This window comes from Clytia hemisphaerica, unplaced genomic scaffold (genome assembly GCF_902728285.1).
Source record: "Clytia hemisphaerica strain Z4C2 unplaced genomic scaffold, Clytia hemisphaerica genome assembly, whole genome shotgun sequence".
Classification (NCBI taxonomy): Eukaryota; Metazoa; Cnidaria; class Hydrozoa; order Leptothecata; family Clytiidae; genus Clytia; species Clytia hemisphaerica.
In genome coordinates, this window is record NW_027103836.1 from 320,882 (window position 1) to 341,145 (window position 20,264).

At 34.1% G+C, this 20,264-nt stretch overlaps 3 protein-coding genes across 3 annotated transcripts in view; 2 read left to right on the plus strand and 1 right to left on the minus strand.

The window, feature by feature from the left end:
• Positions 1 to 3,843, plus strand: part of LOC136807094 (2-aminoethanethiol dioxygenase-like) — a 35,750-nt gene extending 31,907 nt beyond the window's left edge. The window contains exon 10 of the mRNA XM_067063662.1: positions 3,333 to 3,843. Coding sequence (XP_066919763.1) covers positions 3,333 to 3,368 — 36 coding nt within the window. The 3' untranslated portion in view covers positions 3,369 to 3,843. The remainder of the gene's footprint in view (positions 1 to 3,332) is intronic.
• A 2,804-nt stretch (positions 3,844 to 6,647) lies between these two features.
• Positions 6,648 to 13,497, plus strand: LOC136807095 (protein yippee-like 1). Its single transcript, XM_067063663.1, has 4 exons — positions 6,648 to 6,927; positions 7,135 to 7,178; positions 9,198 to 9,306; positions 10,794 to 13,497. Exons 1-4 carry the CDS (start codon positions 6,823 to 6,825, stop codon positions 10,881 to 10,883), a joined length of 348 nt encoding a protein of 115 aa, XP_066919764.1. The 5' UTR covers positions 6,648 to 6,822; the 3' UTR covers positions 10,884 to 13,497.
• A 1,183-nt stretch (positions 13,498 to 14,680) lies between these two features.
• Positions 14,681 to 19,935, minus strand: LOC136807096 (uncharacterized). Its single transcript, XM_067063665.1, has 3 exons — positions 18,256 to 19,935; positions 16,920 to 17,009; positions 14,681 to 16,162 (listed from the first exon to the last, which is right to left on the minus strand). The coding sequence occupies exons 1-3, from the start codon at positions 19,697 to 19,699 to the stop codon at positions 14,772 to 14,774; spliced, it is 2,925 nt and encodes a 974-aa protein (XP_066919766.1). The 5' UTR covers positions 19,700 to 19,935; the 3' UTR covers positions 14,681 to 14,771.
• Positions 19,936 to 20,264: the final 329 nt, after the last annotated feature.

Sequence of the window (20,264 nt, forward strand, 5' to 3'; positions counted from 1 at the left end):
AATTACCCATTTATTTTAGAACAATTTTGAGCAAATTTAGGCTCAAAACGGTAGAGACAGGGTATCAAGCCAGAAATAACCCAAATTTGATCTAAAAATTAGAACATGATAAGAACAGGATAATTGACAGACGAGTCTTAACAAAAAATTGCTGGCTCATATGGAAAAAAGTGTATTGTAAATATTGCCAAAGTATGTTTATGATAATTAGTACCATACTTACATTGGTAGTTACCACCATGCGTTACTCTTTTTATAGTCGAGCCTGATTTATATATCCTTTGAACCAGATTAGGCTTGAAGTTGAGGCCTGGACGAGGAATTTGATACGTGTTTTTTCATAAGAACATCCAAAATTTTTTAGGCCTTTGAATGCTCTTAAATTTTCGAATTTCAAGCCTAAAAATGTTCTTAACATGTTCTTTATTTTCACTATTCTGTGAACATGTTTGCACATTTTCCTAAGAAACCGGGTGCGTTTTAGAGTCCACAAAGCTTTAAAATGTTCCTAACTTGTTCTTGATATTCTGACCATCGAAGCTTTATGTTCCTATATATTTTGTTCTTATATACAAAAAAAGAACGTGTAAGAGTACGTTCAAACCTTTCTTTGTCCCTTGAACCGAAAAAGATGACCCTCATCGACCGAAAACCCAGCTTTATCAAAGCATCATGTCAAATTGTCGTAAAGACTGAATGCCATGGACGTTAGATGGACACGTTTTGTATATACACGTGGAAGGTGTTTGATTAAAAAGGTGACAAAACGTGCTCTCGAAAATTCACAAATCTTGATAAGCTGAGGCTGTTTATGATCGTTTCTCAACGTGTTTTGATGTTGTGCTACTATTTTTATAGATTCGGTCAATTTTCTTTGAAATGAATAAATTTGGGAGAAAAAATTGAAGAGCATGTTCAGTGAAAACTTAAAGTTAATCCCCCATAATTCCCTCCAATGTTTAGCTTGTTCTTAAAAGAAACGTCCTTAAAGTTTTGAAGAGGGGAATTTTTTGAAATTGTGGTCATTTTACTCGATTTTCGTTTACTTTTGAGTAGGTATAAGTCACACTTCGATTTAGATAAACCCAATATAATTTCAAGAATATTACTAGTACTTCCTGATTTCCAAGAAGATGGATGAACTCGAGGACATTATCCCTGGCTGAGTACCTTTATTTCTTGTAAGGAACAAATATCGACCTCTTATCCTTTGTAAGCAAGATGTGATCTTTAGGGCCCATTATTACATTGTCCAAGAACTTTTTTCTAGGGCTAACAGATTGATTTGAAAAATTTAAAATGATTTTTATTAAGGATACTGTAACTGTTTTTTATCAGTTTTCTGTTTTCATGCAAAATATCACGAATTTCTTAGATAGAACACATATATCAAAATCATCTAAACACAAAACACAACAAACAAACACGAAATAATATGTTTATTGATGTAATAACTCCTCTTGACGTCATTATGTAAAGTTTTCCTTTGTTAGAGTTTTGTCTTGTTTTTTTTTACAGAATACATTTTAGCTTAGAAAGTTGTCAATACAAATCCTGCAGAGGGTAGACTTGCTTGTTGTTATGCAAACATAAACGCTTGATTCTGTTTTTTTTCTCCACATCCCCTTTTCTTCCCTTGTACTCGTTCTTCGAAGGACTACATTATGGTTTTTCCCTTAGCGATCCTATTATAATACAAACTATCTTGTGTGTAAAGTAAGGATATTTCATTTTTCTATAATTCTGGGAAATTGATAATACCATTGATTCAGCTTTATAACTTTGGCATTTAGGAAAATTTTACCTCGATTCTGAAATTTACACGCTTTTTTTATAAGAATACACTTTATAAGAATGTCCATAATGAAAATGGCCAGAAAATTAAGAATAATGCTAAGAATATAACCATCATGGAATTTTGCTACTCAAGCTAAGAATGCCATTTTTAGAGCATATTCAATTATAAATTGTCAATTACCCTAAGTAAGGGTAAGCCCCAAAAATATCATTTTATGCTTGAGACCTATTTACTAAATGTTAAATCTAGTCTGAATTAGGATCCTATAAGAATGCTGAAAGAATATTTTAGGATGATTTTCCCCAAAAAGATAACAATATCCATGATGAAATGGATTTACATCATTCTTATAAAAAAAGCGTGTAGATGTTCCCTGAACACACCCCTTTACTCACAGACCCACTGGGAATCCTTCCCACTGGAAGAAATGGCCAAAAAATCGTCCCCAGTGTAAAATTATACTCCAATTTTTCTCCCCTCTGAAAATAATCAAATGAACCAATCCTCACTGCAGAATATCATTTAATTTTTCCATCCCCGCTGAACTTAGTGACTTGAAAACAATGGAATCTAAATCCCTAGCCACAAAAACATGGGAATACCAATCCCCATCGAGTTTCGGTCTGTTATTTTAACCCCCCCCCCCCCACTGGCTGAAAAGTCCTACCGGGTCTGTGAGAAGGAGGTGCCTGAACAGCTTCAAGAAGCTAGAGCAAGCTTCGCATTTTTTCAGTAATTTGAATAACAATATTTGAGTTCTCCGAATTTCCAACTGTACACCGCGTGAGACTTGTTATCAGAAATCATTTTGTTTTCGATCAAAAAATGATATTTTTGCTGACGTCATGTGTTTTAAACCTTATTTTGTTTGAAAATTTCAAAAACAATGATTTTGTCTGATACTGAAATTGGTATTGTGTGATAGAGTGATGCAGATTTCTTTGGTGTCAAACGCAAAAAAAAAACACATAAATTATGAATCTACACATGCAAATGAAGTTCCCCTTTTTGAATCAACGCTGTCAAACCAGAACAAGGGGATATTGTCCTATAAAAGCGTCATTTTATTGATGAAAGAGATCCTATTCTATTCTAAGGAGCATGAGTTATCTTTATTTCCACCATACATGATACGTCCATCTCACGTACATCTCACGTCCATAATAACCCCGAAGCATCAAGAAAGAGAAGCTTTTCTTTTCTCAGGAAAACTCTTTTTTATAAGAACCAGTAAATCTTTTTCGAGGCGTAGCTTGTTTTTTGGTACTTTAAGCCTCAAATCGTTCTTATCGTGTTCTTAAATTGTTGATCACCCTATTTTCAATACTTGGCCTTAAATTTACTTAGACTTCAGTAATTTAGGCTAACTCTTGCACTCAAATGCCGTATGGAAAGTATCAACAGATTTCGAAGAATTCGCCAAAAAAGCGTCATTCCAAATGCAAGGCAAATTTTAAGGCTTCCCTTTTCCTTGCTTTTGAAAGATTGGGCTTTTCCAGATATTTTCCGTTTTTTAAAATCCTTATTTCTCTAGGAATATAAAGGACCAATTATCGACCTCGACGAATGATGAATGATGAAGGTTTTTCGTAAACATTACATATGAACGTACAAAAAACGTTGTATGCACGTGTCCTTAGATGTACCACCGTCATATGCTTTGAAGGTATGCGAGTACATTGTTTTGTTTTTTGGGGGAGCATAACATTTTCTACCTTTGATGAATGATACCCCCATAAACATTTGTTTTGGATGGATGGATAAAAAATCAAGTGTGCGTCAATGGCGAAATTACAAGATGTGACAATAAAGCATTTCTGTTGAACATTTTTTCTCTATTCTGTTGGATTTTATCATTGAAGGCAATCTACCATGAAATGCAGTGATATATGTCTTCTGGCCACGTGGTCGAAGGTTCGCTTTATAGAAACATTTTAAAACAATGAACATTTGAACCATATGGAATTTATGCATACCACATTGTATATAGGAGAACTACTCAAGTACAGTATCAAATGGAAAATAATCAAAAATCTTAAACATAATGATTATATCTTTGAGTATTTCCTACTAGTTTGCCGTATGACTAAGAAGTGGTGAGTAAAAAGGCGGAAACGAGGGTGCTGAATCTGTAAAGAGTGTCAGCAGTAACAATTGTCTGCTAGACATTTCGAGATCCCGCTACTAAGAATGAGGATGGTGGGATTGGGGATCGAATGGATTCAGCAAATTTTAAAACCTTTGGGTGTTCTTAACTTTTTGAGTTTCAAGCGTTAAAACGTTAAAATAAGGGTTCTTATTTTTTCATCAATTTGAGAGTATTTTGGTCGAATTTCCCTGAGAGATTGCTTATTTTAATATCCATGAAGCCTTAAATGTTCTTTCCTTGTTCTTAAAATTATTGGCCTCAAAGCCAAGGAAAATTGGAAAAAAACGTGCATTCTCAGTCTAACAGTAGGAAAACGTACGTTTCGGAGGGCCCCTTTTAGGGTTGAGGGAAAATCTCAACTCGTGTTAATTTTTTACCACAAGGACGATATCAATATCAACTTGACTTTCGGAAAAACCACACGCTTCATCTAATACTATATTGTTAATTGCTAGTAGGCTGACCTAGCAATCAATTAGAAACGTTAAATTATTTTAAATTTGTTATCTTTGAAAGATTAAATGGGTTTTTTTGCATGGTTGATGACAATTTGATTGATTCTCTCTCTGTTTTTAGCTTTAATCGATTTTTTTTTCGACATGGTGTATCAACCACCATCAGACCACCAGGTTTGTTATAATCTGCGTTTTGGGTGGGGGTTAAAAAAACCTCTTGCCACTCTAACCCAAAATCTTAGTCACTTACTCCTGACTTATTTCCCAGATAAGTATAAAGGTATATAATTATCTTATTATTTTTCTGACCTCTCCATATCGAACACTGTCACTGTACGCTAAATTTAACAGAAGAAAGATGATGTCAATTTGACAATGATGTCAAGAAAAATATAATTTCCGCCGGTAAAATATATGGATGGAATCGGATTTTCGGATTACATAAAAACCAAAAGGATTTAGATTAGAATAATTGAATATGTTTTGTTTATGGTTTTTCTTCCGCGTATTTTTTCTTTCATTTCAAAACAGAATTTTTTTTTCTTTCCAATTCTTAATATTTGATTATCATGATTTCATCTCTCAAAACTCAAACAGAGCACAGTAAGACCAATGTTTGCTCACAAGAGAAGGAAAAATATCATGATTTCGGTCTTTCGTGAACCTCTTTCCTGTGTTTGACTCTCCGTTTTAATTTTCGTACATGAATGTGCAATTTCAAATGTGTGTTTTTTTGTTCCCTCAAGACTAGAAAACTAAGGTCAAGGCTCAATACCGCCAAGATGTAGTCCTTTACTTAGAGCCGTTTAGCGTCAGAAAGAAATACAGTCACAGAAATCTAAGTTAATGGATAATCAATTTATCTTATGGTCGATACAATACAAGGTTCTCTTTCTACTAATTTTTCTCTTGCAATTTTTGTAAAAAGGTACGGAAGATTGTCTAATGTAATGAACTAAATTGCTTCCCCCACTCTATTGTACTTTCTTTTCATCCAAGAGAAAAGGTTAAAGGTTAAAGATACCTACTCTATGCTTCCTGCACTAATGCTGACCTCCGACCCCGTCTAGATTTGAATTAAACTTCCTCCCTTCCTCCTCTACATCAACGTTTACACAACGTGTGTTGAGACTTTCCCCAGCATATACCTGGCATAATACATAATATAATGTACCGGGTAACCCACCAAAAAGTTCAGACGTTTCCCGACATCTTGAGGCCGAACAAATGTCCCAAAGTGCTTGGAGTTTTGATATTTAGAAAGTAGATATCCTAGAAAATCACTTACAAATTGACTTATTTCACGAGTTTTATGACATTAATATTTAATAAAAACACCACACCTTTGAAAGTAATTTTTGTTTATAACAAGACTAGTTTTTATAAAAATTGGCGCTTTTGTAGATTTTTCAGATTTTTTTCAAAAAGTGTATATCAAAAACTAGACGTTTTTACCAAATTTGATACCCCTTTTTTACGTGTTTTTTACACTTTCCGAAAAGTGAATTTTGACTTTAAAAGCTCATAAGTAGAGAACAAATTGATCAAATTTAAAAAGTGATAGCTCAAATTTTAAGTTAGGATATCTACTTTCTAAATATCTAAACTCCAAGCACTCTGGGACATTGGTTCGGCCTCAAGACGTCGAGAAACGTCTGAACTTTTTTGTGGGTCACCCGGTATTTAACCGAATGTTGGGCATCTTGAAATTCGATCCCCAGAGTTTTTACGTGAGTTTCGAACTATTGCGAATAGATTTTGCATGTTGGTGCTATAAATAGCTTTCACAATACACAATATGCGAGTGTTTCATGCGAAAAACCGCTCTGCACGTTTTTCCCGATTCTATTTCAAAGGAATTCTAAATTACTCCTAGCAATGTTTTACTTCGACAGCTAGGTACATATTTTACTAACCGCCTAGCAAAGGAATAAGAGAAAAAGTATTTTGAATTGAAAGTAACTTGTGCCAGCGGAGGTCATCTTTCGAACTTCCGCGCTTCGCTGTCTTCTCATTTTATTTTTCCCTCTCTCCCCTCTTGTGAAACCCTGCGGTTGAGAGCTTTTGGCGGGAAACTTCACCTCACGTGTTTTCGTGAGAAAAAAACATTCCATGAAAAAAAATAATGGCAGCTGGACTCCTTTGATTTCTATTCACAGTCACAATAGCCTATTGTTTATATCTCAAATAGACGAATTTGATTGGATAAATGTTAATGAATTCACGGTCGACTGATGCTAAGTAATAACATTGGCAGACCATAACAAAACTGAAGAGAATCGAAAGCGTTTTGGAGTGAGTAGCAAAACAAGAAATCTTATCAGACTTTATTCTAAAATATCAATAAAACCTGAGAGTTATACATTTATTATTGAAATTTGTAAGCAAGAGACTTTTGACAACAACAACAATTTACGAAAATGGTGAAGACATTCAGAGCATATCTTCCACAGTCAGCTTACAGAAAATATAGCTGTGTCCACTGTAGAGCACACTTGGCAAGTCACGATGACCTGATTTCAAAGGTATTCATCTACTGATTATTTTAGAAAGGTTCTTGTGGCAGTATTTTACATAAGAAGGTTTTCATTCTGAGGGTTTATAACTCTAACAGAGAGTACCTCAATAAAAGCTTTGAACACAACTTCTGATAAAATTTCTTTTAGCCAGACAACTTATTATTTTCTGGCAGTCTGGAGGAAAAGCTCATTATTATATTTTTCTTCCTTTAGTCATTCCAAGGAAGTCAAGGAAGAGCTTATCTATTCAATTCTGTGTAAGTTTTTCATGTACTTCTAGCCAATAATGGAATCCGTGTTTGAGACTACTCGAACATGGAATGGGCCATTCCAGAACATTTTTGTTACCCCCGTCGGACGACGTGCATTTTTAAATTTTTTCTAGCATTGGAAATAATTTTCTTTTTCAGTGGTGGTCGGAAATTCCCATAAAAATCCATGTACTTTTGCAAAATGCATAGGAAAATCCACTCTTTTCTGCCTTTTTCAATTCAATTGCCTTGGAAATTCATACACTTTCTTTTCTCGCCTTGGAAATTTCGAATTTTGGTGAAAACTTTTGCCCTCGAAAATCCTGTGTCATCCGCCCCCCTGTTACAGACAAATTCTGAAATGGCCCAAGAAGAAAATGTATGAATTTCCAAGGCAATTGATTTAAAAAAGGCAAAAAAGAGTGGAATTTCTGACGCATTTTGAAGAAGTACATGGATTTTCATCTGAATTTTTGACCACCATTGGAAAAAAAAAAAATTTCCAAGGCTAGAAAAAATAAAAAAATGCACGTCGTCCGGCGAGGGGGTAACAGAAATTTTCTGGAATGGCCCAATGGCAACCTTTAACCTTTCTGTCTGTAGAGGGAAATCAATCTAAATGAGTTCTTTTCCATAAGATTCCCTTCTCCGTTATAAGCCTTAGAGAACGAAATTTCATATACTAAACAGTCCACTTTTGAACTTTTTATTCAGAGTTAGGTAAGGCAGTTGCAACACTGGATTTTACTGGTGTTTTTAATTGAATTCAGACAAAGCAATACCGTGAGTGGTCCTAAATCCAACAGCCCTGCCTAAATCCGATAGGGTCTTTCAAAGATACAAACTAAAATTAAAACAAACCTTTCGCTGTGACGCAATGAAGATACCAAAGTGCCAACTAAACTGAGAGATTTGATACATTGCACCAAATGAGCCAAATAGAAATAACAATAATTGCTTCTTATAGAAAACATAATTCTTTATTGCAATATGTACAACGTCATAAATGACAACAGCAATAAAACAGCATCATAAAATGTAATTTTTTTTACGATTCACACTTTTTAAATTACCAACATAAATCGGCATCTTGACATTATAGCCATATTGTTAGATGTTTTGTTTCGAGAGTTCATGCAATAGTTTATCGTTCAACTTGAAGAGGGAATGTTTATAAACATAGAATCTTTTTCATAACAGCTATTTGGGGGGTCGGAATTAGGCAGGGCTGTCGGGTTTAGGACAGGCTGTCGGGTTTAAGACCACTCACGGTAGGTCTTTTCAAGGCTACCATACTTTATACACCTATAACAATCAAAAAGTTCCCTAAAGCAATCAAAAGCGCCAAGATGACAAAAAGTGGCTTTACAGTACTGGAGCACTTTATATTTGATTGAGATTGTCTGAAGACAAATATGTTCTCAAATAATAGCCTTACTTTTGACCAAAATTGAGACAGAGAGAACCACCTTTTACATTTTGTTCTTGCATCCATTCTTTTTGTGCATGGGCTTTAATAACACTTCAGAAAATTCTATCAATTTTCTTACATTGACCAGAAAAAGAAGCATTCTTTTCTTAAATTCATTTGTTTAAAAATGTTTGTGATTTTTTTATCTTTTGGATCATGATACATTTTTTTATTGTTTATAAGTAAACATTTATAATTATGCAAAGGAAAAAAGGAGATTAGGCTAAATATGTTGATTCCCGATCTTAAATTGTTTGATGATACTTTCTACTCATCAGCATGCTATTTTTACAAGAAACTGTTATGTGTATAAATTTATCTTGCTGTGACTTGATGAAATCTCAATTCAAGACATGCGTCCAAAACAATTAATTTTATTATATAACATTGCAATCTGATACCTTAAAAGTATTATAGCACTTAATAGAAACTAAATTACACACAAAAATGTTTAATAAGGTTTGTCTAAAGCCTTGTCAAAGTGTTTAAAAGATGATTTTGATATGTACGAAAATAATCAAAAAGGTTATTTATTTTCTTTCTTTTTATTTAAGCCTAAATGTTGGTTGTGGCCCTGCCGAGGAGAGAATTTTATTAACTGGATTACATGCTGTAGCTGATATTTATTGTGAAAATTGCAAAACAACCTTAGGTTGGAAATATGTAAGCCATTTTATTTTTCCCAAATTATAAGTTGATTGCTTTTTTAATTATTTGTAATTGATCTACCATTTATATAAATGACCATGTTGCAAGAAAGCTCAGATCACGGTATCATACAAAGATATTTCTTGTCACAAGTGACAATCTTTGAATCAGACTGCTACAATAGAATTAAGCATATTTTTCTCACATGAAAACATGCTTTTTAATAAAAAAAAATACATGAAAAGGATCAGTTGACTTCCTTCATGAGGTATAAATAATTAAGAAATAGAATCAAATCATTGAATAGTGTTTTGCTGATTTTTTAAATCAATACTTTCTTATATTCGGTATCAAAGTGATGTTATGGAGCAGGTTGTATTCAGCTTGAGAATCATCCCTCCTTAGAACCACCTTTCCGATATCACAAAAGTCAATGATAATTGCATAAAGCCATAGCAACAAACGTTATTTTTAACATCGTTGAGTTATTTTTGGGATTGAAATGAACAATTTCAACAGTATCAGGTGAATCTTCTGTCAGAAGTCCAAAAATAAGGAAAAAAAAGTCTAACATTTACTAGTAATAAATTTCATGAAGAAAATAATATTTTTCCCGTGTTTGTGAAATCTGAATTAATTTTTTGTTCTCCCGATGAAAAGAATTGATTTGAGGAAATATAATTTCTTCCTTGAATTTAATAACGTTTCTTTTGCTCAAGGACGAAAAAAATGAAATCACAAGAAACTTCAATATTAAACGTATATATTAGAAGATTTGTCTTCCTAAACCAACACTAAAAAACCTGCCTTTAAGAATATATATTCTCAAAGAAAAGCAAAACAAAAATAGAGACAGCTTATCTTAATTTGACGACAAAATGAAGACAAGTAATAACTTGTGATTATAAAAAAAGCCAGTCAGATATTCTAGTATCCCCTTTTTCGTCTAATAAAAACAAAAGTATGTCAAACTTTGCTATAAATAGTTTTGAAATGATATTTTATGTCAGGTATACAAAAGGTTGTACTAAGTTAACAAAATCATATGTACTTTTCACCGGTCAAAAACTTAAAACAAAATGCTTTTAATGTCTTTCTATGCTTGTGTATTTCTAGCATCATACCATCCCGTGTCATACTGTTGATATGGTTTTTAGGGATATTAGTTATCACAAAGCCTTTCAATCATCTTAGATTACCTCCCAGCCCTTGCTATTTCTTTTCAATTTGAGTTGAATTACATTTAAAACAGTCCATTCAGCAAAAATGAAACTATCTTAAAAGTATCTTGTATCTGAAAAAGCAAATTAAAATTCAGAAACAACGCATGTTAAGCTAAAAGTCAAAAACATTAAAGCACTGGTCTTGACAAGATGAATGGGATGCCACAGAGCGTGGAACTACTTCCAAGTATAATCCAGAAATCACAAGCATCAACATTATTGGAAAACTACAAGCTTTAAATCAGCGTTAGTAATCAATTTTTTTTATTTCTTCTGTAGGAACACGCATTTGAAAGCAGCCAAAAATATAAAGAAGGTAAATTCATTATTGAAATGGCACACATGCTCAAAGAAAATGGCTGGGAATAAAACAATGGCTTTGCTACAACGATATGTTTATCTTAAGAAGTTTGATTAGTTAGAAACCAGTTAGAGTTACCATTGAATGATCTAAAAATCGAGTTGTTTTGGCCAACGTTTTTGTATGTTCTTGGTGTATTCATCATCAACTTGTTTATCGTTAATGTAAATATTATGGAGATAAGATTACTATGGAGGTAAGTGGATGCCATCTTTTTTGTTAATCAGAGCTTTTCTACGAAATCATTCTTTCACTTTCGTTTTTTTTTTCAAAATGAAACATTCAATCTTCATTATCATTATTGTTATTATTAGTATTAAAAAACTAACCCTGTAAATATTGTATATTATTATTCATTTAAAAAACTAAAAGATGTATTTTGTATTTACCCCTTTAAAGTTTTTTTGGTTACCAGAACATGGAGTCTTTAAAAATGATGCCTGTATTTGAGAATACACATTTTACTTATACTGGTTTAACCTTGCTTTTGATTTTTGTGTTTATTCATGTTTCAACAATTTTTTGATGATTTTTTGACTTTTTTACTAAGAAGTTCTTCAAGTTGTCAAAATCTTGATTTTACGGTTCTAATGAGCTCCTAATGAGAAATTATTAATGCAAATTTAAACAAGATTTATCAAAACTTTATAATCATCAATTTTTATGATGGAATAGCATTGTTATTTTTCAGGTGTTTGAAGTTTTAAAAGTTCTTGTTTGTTGAACCACTCTTTTTTTAGACGATTTTCTGAAAATTTCTTTTGGGAAATGATTTTGTCACGTGATTTTGTCTTGTGATTTTGTGATAGAAATCTTGGATATTTGAAATGATTATCTTTTTTGATAATCTCAGTCATCCAAGTAATAATAATATTGGAAGGAATTGAAACGAAGAATTTGAACGTGATAACGACCAGGAATTAGGAAAAAGTAATTCCTGTTTTAAATTAGTTCTTTGTCTTAGTAAAGTTGATAAGGAAAATGAATTTATACATGAATCAGTCGAAAATGAAACGTTTTCCTCTCGTTATAATGGTTAGAGTTTTTTTAACCAATTTTGTCTTAGTGTTCGTGCGTTGTATGTACATACTTTTGACCTTGCCTTTTAAAAATGCTTTTAATTTATCTAAAAGCTGTTTGAAGTATTTGAAGAAGAAATCACTTTCTTCCGAAAACTTCACTCTTGTAAATAATTTTGTACAAAAAATTTTGATTTAATTTTATTTTATTTTCAGTTATATGATAATATATTATTTGATTTTTTTTCGGTCAACGCAAAATACATTTTGTATGATAAAATGTTATGTACAGGATCTCATGTGTACATAGAAGCTGGTATTCATTTGTTTTGCATAAGACTAGGTACAGGTACCTTTGGGACTGGTTCTCTGTGTATCTCAATGTTCAAGTCTTAAAGATAACTAAGTGTCTTTACCAGAAAAATTTTTTACCTACAAAAAGTCAAAAATTTGTCGAAAATAATTTTTAAATACATTTAGGATCCATTTTCATAACTTTTTTTCTATACGATTTGCATTTTGATATTGGCTGACATTTTGAGACTTTTAGAACGTTAATAGGGATAAATTATATGTTATTTTTTACAACCAAGTATATCTAGCTACATTTTAAGACAAGATTTTTCTACTGGTTAGATTATGTTTTGTTTGATATATTAAAAGTTGTAAGATTGCTAGAGTTTTAACCATAACTATATTTTTTGTCTCTAGTTCAGGAAGATTCAATACTTTTTCCTCTATTGTGAATTATTCTCGATTTCATGCGGAAGGGAAAATGGGGAAAGTTTGTTTGTAATAGATTTTCATTTTTATCCTTCCTAAGCGACGAATGAAAAAATTATTTTTTGAGAATTTTCTCTCGGTAGATTTTTTTTCGGTGAAATTTACTTTGAAAACTTACAAACCGACTTTGCTTGATTTTTTTTTGCATTTCTGACACCCACGTGTGCGTGGACAGAATGTAAAAAGTTTGATCTTAGCTTATATAGTTCATCATTGTAATTTGTAGAGCTTTATACTTAGGAAAGAACTGTTTATTTTTCCTTTTTCAAGGTAGCTAAGGCGACCAATTATAAATATAAGAAGATTTTTCCTCTCTAAGCTTGCGAGTGAAGATTCCCTACTTATATTTACCTTAGCAGCTCTGTAGCTTCCTGAAAGTGTTTTTTTCGCAGCTACATCAACGTTTGACTTCGTGGATTTCTTTCCGTTTAAAAATTTTTTCCTTGTGAAATAATGAATTTTGTTAAATTTATTTTCTACTTTTCAATTTATGCTCGTCACTTTCTATGACATCACAGTGATAATTTTCTCAAACCTTCTTACATTTTTGGCCTATTATCTTGAAAGATTTGGTAGATTTGAAAACAACTTTTTTTGTTCATAGAACCGGTAAACTTTCTCAGAGAACATTCTAGAAATTTCCCTCCTTTATGCACCCAGTTGGTAAACATACTCTAGGTTCTCTGAGAAAGTTTTCCTCTAGAAAAGAAAATCTTTTTACTAACTGATTGTATAAAAATAATGTACATTTTTCTAGTATTGAACATTTTTGTTTTGAAAGAAGAAAGAAAAGTTCTGGCATGGCATTTCAAAAAGAAAATCCCAATTTATATCTTCTCATTTTGATTCTCGTCTCGTCTTCCCTAAAAACTCCCAGATCAATCAATTTGACAACATCTACGCCAATGCAAATAACACGCCCTTCTCACAGACCCACTGGGAACCCTTCCCACTAGAAAAATTGTCCAAAATATCGTCCCCTGGGGGGGGGGGTTATCCTCCTATTTTTGTCCCCACTGATAATAATCAGATAAATCGATCCTCACTGCAAAATTTTATGCTATTTTCCAATCCCAACTAAATTTTCTGACTTGAACACAAAAGAATTGAAATCCCCAGCTATAAAAAATATGAGAAAATCAATTCCCATCGAGTTTCAGTCCGTTATTTTCATCCCCACTGGATAGAAAAATCCTTCCGGGTCTGTGAGAAGGGGGCGTCAAATAGTAGCGAGGATCTCAGTGGGGGGATGCCCAGAGGTGCTCTGACCTGGACGGCTGATAGGGACATTCGAACAAAGGAGGCTAGAAAAAAACTGGATTCTGATTATCAAAATTTGAGCCCTGATTTTTCCTGAAATCGGCCCTAAAACACCCTGTCAGATTTAATACTCTATAATAAGTGATTTTTTTTAACCTATCCACTATTTTCAGAGGCTGACATAGATATTCTGACCAGTGGCGTGTACCGTAACCTCATTTCGACTAAAAAATCCACGTAATCAAAGAAAACTTTTTAAAATGTACTCTTAGGTTCCAATTAAACGATTTTACTTCTAAAATCAGGCTATTTGGAGGAAAATAAGAAGCCTTTTCTTTGACAGCTGAAAATATTCTTAAAATTAATAAACGCGGTAATAATTGATAATTAATAAGGTCTAGGGGGGTGGAAAATATTGGAAAAATTAACAAGCGGGAGGGGGGCGTTTATTTGGAACCTAAGAGTAATGGCATGTTAATATTAGAATGAGAAAACTTTGAAAAATCCCTTGGTAACAACACCCCTACCCCTTGAACAAAATTGGATACACTGATCTAGCCACCCTAGTAGGAATTTTTGCCAATTTTTTTTCAACACACTACAATATTCTCAGTTAGTAAAAACCTATTTAAAATGGAGAGACTTAATATTTTACTTTATCTTGGGGAATTTCAGATGCTTAACAAACGATTCTCCCGCATGTTAATTTTTCAAAAAAAAATTCCAAAATAGACTCTTCCAGAAATAATATATACCTAAAAACTTAGTATAAAATTAAAAAATCCTTGATATGAATAATATCTACGAGCACCTCCTGCGATGAATAAATAACACTTAAATTAATGTAAATTCAACCTCATATTTAAGACCACCGTTACCAGACAATCTTGATAGTGCAATGGTACACAAATAACGCATGGAGTTTGGTCTGGCTATCCCTTTACATTCTCCATCATTCATCGGTTTCATATTTTCAAAATCGGTGAAAACAATTTTCACATCGTAAGTTCTATCCGAAGAGTAATTGATCAACTCAAACGTCGTTGATCGGTGATCATTTAAAACCCCCGTCTTTTCCTTTTTATTTTCGTAAACGATTCGTCTCAACAGTCCAATATGGTTTTCATCAATATGTGTGATCTCCTCTCTCAAAAAGAATTTATCGTTTTGGATACGGTAGATATAGTCAGTCCGAACTGGATACAAATCTAACATTTTTAATAATTTCGGAGATGATTTTAATCTTTTACCGTTTTTGCCAAGATTGCATATACATATGCTTAGATCTTTTTCTTCGGTATCACTACAAACTTTATAGCCACCGTATTTCGATATTCGATTATGCGCTACAAGTTCAGCTTGGTAACTCCCCAGCGTTTTATCAGAATTATACTTAACCTGAAACGTAAATCTTTCTTCATTATTTGTCGATCCAACTCCAGGCTTTGTCACTACATCCATACTTAACTCAATGTTGGCTCCTTTCTTACGGCTAATCAGGTTCTCATAACGTTGAGGAACTAGTCTTTTACACCGTGATTCAGGCGAAACATCACTTATCATGTTATTGATATTTCCAACAGCAAATTCAACGAAAGGCCAATATAATGTTTTATTCATCATTGGTGAATCCCAGTCCTGGCAAACACAAAAATTTGGCGTAGAAAGCTCCAAGTCGCCACACGTTCGGTTTGCTGGTACCATTTCTAATATTCCCTTTTTTGGATAATTCCTATCCGCCAATCGTTTGATCGTATGATGTAAATCTATAAGACTGACTAATCGTAATCGGTTATGACGTAATGCATTGACAGTCTCGTACCCAAGTCTTTTGATGACTTTCTCAGGGAGGATGGTAAAGAAGTGTGGATGATGTTGTTCGTAACGCCCGTCCACTTCAGCGTAAATATAATTCGTATACGTATTCCCATGATCGGCGAAAACGAAAGTGATCGTATTTTTCAGATTTGACATTTCCGTAAAAAAGTCCGCTAAATCATTATCCATACCTTGGACTCGATCACCTGCTCCGTCGTGTGGGTAATTGAGTTGGGAAACGGTAAACAAATTACTTGTGGTTTTCAAAAGTTTTTGTGTGATGTAACGTAAGTAGTAAGTGTTCATTGTTTGCCCATTGTAACACACTTTCTTCACCGTGTTGAAGATGTTTAAATCATCGTTTTTCAAAGCTGTCTCGATCATCTTGCATGATGCGAACATTAGTCCTGTAAACAGAAAAAGGTTTGGCTAACTTTAAATACTTCACCGTTCGCAAAAGGGCTGAAATTGATCACGAGGGTAACTGGGACGCCTTGCATTTGCGACACACACATTTGGGTAAGTCTATCTCTATCTTAACACGCAATTTTTTATCACTCTGTAACGGTGTCGCGAGGAAAAAGCCGTGGTCGTCTGGTACAGGCAATCAGGCTTCCTGACGCGAGGGTGAATTAAGAAAGACGTTACACTGTAAAGTACAGTCAAACAATTTTTCAGTCTTAAACTGATGAAATAATTTTCAAAAAAAAAACGTCGAACTTTTGTTGAAATTTGCTCGAATTGTGTAACCCCCGGATTATGACACAAAAACCGGTGGGCCCGCATTCAGTATCATCATCTAAAATCACAGCGATCCCCATCATCATTTAATGATTAGACATCGAAGCTATACTAGGAAGAATCAGCATGATAATCGAGCATACTATGTCATAATGATTCAACTGTTTTCAGCTCTTTGCAAATTGTACGAAAATTTGCTAAAATATTTGCATTTTATCTTTTCAACATCTGCAGATTACTTTTAAGTCTGATAAACTTACCACCAAGAGCGAAACCTAGGGTCCGTTACAAACCTTGAGTATCCCCACTCCTGAGATGCACAAAACGTGTTCACAACGTTCACAACGCCCTTGTAGCCTTGTACGAACATTAAATGATTTTATGTGCCAGTTGCTAGAGACTAAAAAATAAAATTGAGCGAACCTGTTTCATCGATAGCCAATTTACCCATTCCTTTCTTGATCCTTTTCCATTCTTTAAAACCTTCCACGATCTGGTTGAATCCCCAATAACCTGTAGAAGACCAAAGAAACAATAATATTTAGCGGTCTTGTTATGATTAATTGCGAACAAAAGATCAACAGTCAAGTTACACAACCTCGTCCCAGTGTATCCTAGGCTTTATTTTCGTTATTGAGGGACGCCATAGAATTCTTGCGCTATCAGTTAAGTAGGTATCAAATAGCCAATAATACGCAAGGGAACAAGTTTGGAGTCTACTAAGGGTCCAAAAGATACCAACAACCCGTTTCTGTTAAAACGTAAATGCGACAAAATAGACAGACTTGAATAGAAATTTAGAGAGATAGAAAAGATCGATAAATAGGTAGTTTAGTAAGCTAGGACTTTCTAGCTAATGATCTCACGATTGTTTTCCCGGTGTCCACGACCAGCCGCTTGGTTATCTATTAACTGAACGAAACATGTACAACACCCCTGTGTCACAGACCCGTTGGGGCCCCAGTCCCACTGGAAAATTTGGCAAAAATTACGGCCCCGGTGGGAAAAATACCCTAGAATTTCAGCCCCACTGAGATATTGACTTTGATGTTACCCCCATTCGAAATTCATTGTTTAGAAATTGCACTCCAAAACCATCCCCACACTGACATGAGTGCTGTACAGTAAGTAGCCGGATTTTAACCGAGATTCCTTTGTTTTTAGGATGCACGAATCCACTCTGATATGTTTTGATAGGGGATGCTAATCGTGTCTAAAATTCTCGTCCGAGAGTTACCCCAAATTTGGGGAAACCTGTTTCAATTTTCTTAAAAATGTTTCCATAGCCATTCAAACTATTAATTCAAATTTAAAGACCTTTCACATAAAACTTGCCAATCAAGCTAATCAAGTTTCGAAATCTAAATAAGACACAACGCAGGGTAACTCTCGGACAAAAATTTTATACACGTTACACATCCCCTATACCGAAACATATCAGAGGGAAATTGTGCAACCGTCCTTGTTTGTGGCGATTGATACATTAGACCAGACGGCCAAAAAACTTATGATTGAATATAGGAGGTGGATGATATAACATTTTTTGGAGATTCACCCCCCCCCCCCGGGACAACGGATCTCACCCCCCAGACAAGCATCAGTTGACCCTCGCTCCAGACATTCAAAATCATCCATAATCAGAGCAAGTTTGTCAAAGGCAAATTTTTCAGATTTTCCACTACCCCCGGAAAAAATGTCCAATACAGTATATCCTCCATCCCCCATGTACAAAAATGTTCTGGAAGAGCCTAATCCTAACCTTTATAACACATGTCTTCCTGATAAAGTACCTCATACCCAGACCATTTCATATGTGACAACAAATTATTAATGTTAGGTGGTATTTCATTCTTCTGACTCTCTGATAAATGTTTTGATAGAACCCGCGCGTCAAAGAAAGCATGTAAACTTTGATGCGTGTGCCCGTGTACTGACTGCATCAACTCAAAATCTAAAATCTCGGCGCCATTAGTTTTGTTTTTATTAATCTCAGCAATACGCTCTATTGTTCTTGGAAGTGATCGATAAAAATGGCGACGTGACAGTGAATCAAGCCAAACTACATTTATATTTAGTTTTTCTTCTCTTTTTGCATCCGTAGGAACCACATTAAAATGTTTGGAGTCGTAATGTAATATTTGTGTCCGGTTTGGTACGTTATTACAACTAAGAAACAAAAAGTCTTGAGCGATCCGTGGTCGCTTCGCGAATTTCAAAACAGCTTTCTCTAACAAAGGAGTACCTTTATATCCAGGTTTTTGTGTTTCATACCAACCTGTTTGGTCATCAAAAATATGGATGAAAATTTTTCCAGTGAAGTTCTTTCCACAAGCTTTATAGTTACATTTGAATTTAACATTCTTTACATCAAATGTACATATTGTTAGTTCTTCCTTGCCGTTACCACACTTGTTTTTGTTAAACTCATAAGGGTAATTTTTTGTAACGTACTGACAAGCGGATTGAGAAAGTTGGTTCGGTTTACAGGTTATCTGGTCTGTATTTTGTACCCCGCTTTTGACAGGTAAGGTTGGGTGAGGACATGACGGTCTTGATTTTGAAGTTGTAGCTGGTGTTGTTGAATGTTTCATTTTTCGAGATTTCCTGTCTATTGGTCTAGATTTATCAGTTTGTGTAAATTTTACTGTTGTCAATTTTGGAGCCTTCGATGGATGTTTGGTAGGTTTTAACGTCGTCACTTTGAAAATATTATCGTTTTTATTTAGCGTTGCTTTCTTTGGTAGAATTTTCGTCTTGACAACTGTTGGTTCTAACGTCGTTATCAAAGCCTTTCCAATTGGTTTCTTTCTTTCCTGGGTATCATCGGAATTCAACATTTCGGAATCCATCGTCATCAAAACCTTTCCAGGCAGTTTTTCTGTATACTGACTATCTCCCAAATTCATCACTTTGGAGTCTGTTGACATCAATGGTTTTTGTGTTTTCTGAATATCCCCCAAATTCGAAATCTTGGGTTCTCTTTCCATAAGTTCTGCTTCGACTTTTCGTTTCATCTTTTGATTTTTAATTTTCGTTTCGATCAGTAATTTCAGTTTGAAAGCATTATAATCTTTCTTCAATATATCCGAGTTGACTTTCTCATCACTTAGAAACAACACATAACAAACACCATATATTACCAATAGAATCGCTGTAATTACGAAATAGCGTCGTGGTTGGTGAGCGTGAGATTTCTCAACCATGATGTTAGATTGTGTATCGCGGTTTCAATATGGTAGCTTCAAAGCGTATTTGTTTATCAGTGCAAGCAAGTATTTGTGATTTTCAAAATTTATCTTTGTCCGTTAGTATGCATAACATCTCATCCTAACAGTTGAATGAAACGTCTCAATGTGAGCGATGAAACACGTACATTAACGTACATTGCCAAGTCAAAACATCTTGAAAATACTTCTCAATTTTACTTCATTAGACTCTTCATAGAAACAATATCAACATCTCAAATGTAATATATAATTTTTCAGCGTCAGCAATAATTGCGCGAGAATAGGTGTTGAAGTGAAAATGGGTTTCAATTCCGGGGGGGGGGGCACTTAGGCAAAAATGGATGATGGGTATGTGCGGACGGTAAGGGTCGGTTTTTTCACCTTTCAAAGTCTCTCTAAGGGTCGGAAAAATCAGAAAGTTTTAAATTAGTCTCTCTAAGGGTCGGAAAATTCAGGATTTTTAGGAAAATTTTTTGATTTCCAGAGAAAAAATTGTAATAAAGTCTCTCTAAGGGTATAACTTTTTTCAAAAATCGAAAAA

Coding starts and splice junctions, on each gene's coding strand:
- LOC136807095 (XM_067063663.1), top strand. CDS start 6,823: ATGGTGAAGACATTCAGAGCATATCTTCCACAGTCAGCTTACAGAAAA. Junction 7,179..9,197: donor GCTTATCTATTCAATTCTGT/GTAAGTTTTTCA, acceptor TTTTTATTTAAG/CCTAAATGTTGGTTGTGGCC. Junction 9,307..10,793: donor CAACCTTAGGTTGGAAATAT/GTAAGCCATTTT, acceptor TTTCTTCTGTAG/GAACACGCATTTGAAAGCAG.
- LOC136807096 (XM_067063665.1), bottom strand. CDS start 19,699: ATGGTTGAGAAATCTCACGCTCACCAACCACGACGCTATTTCGTAATT. Junction 17,010..18,255: donor GGAAGACATGTGTTATAAAG/GTTAGGATTAGG, acceptor GGTCTTCTACAG/GTTATTGGGGATTCAACCAG. Junction 16,163..16,919: donor ATTGGCTATCGATGAAACAG/GTTCGCTCAATT, acceptor TTCTGTTTACAG/GACTAATGTTCGCATCATGC.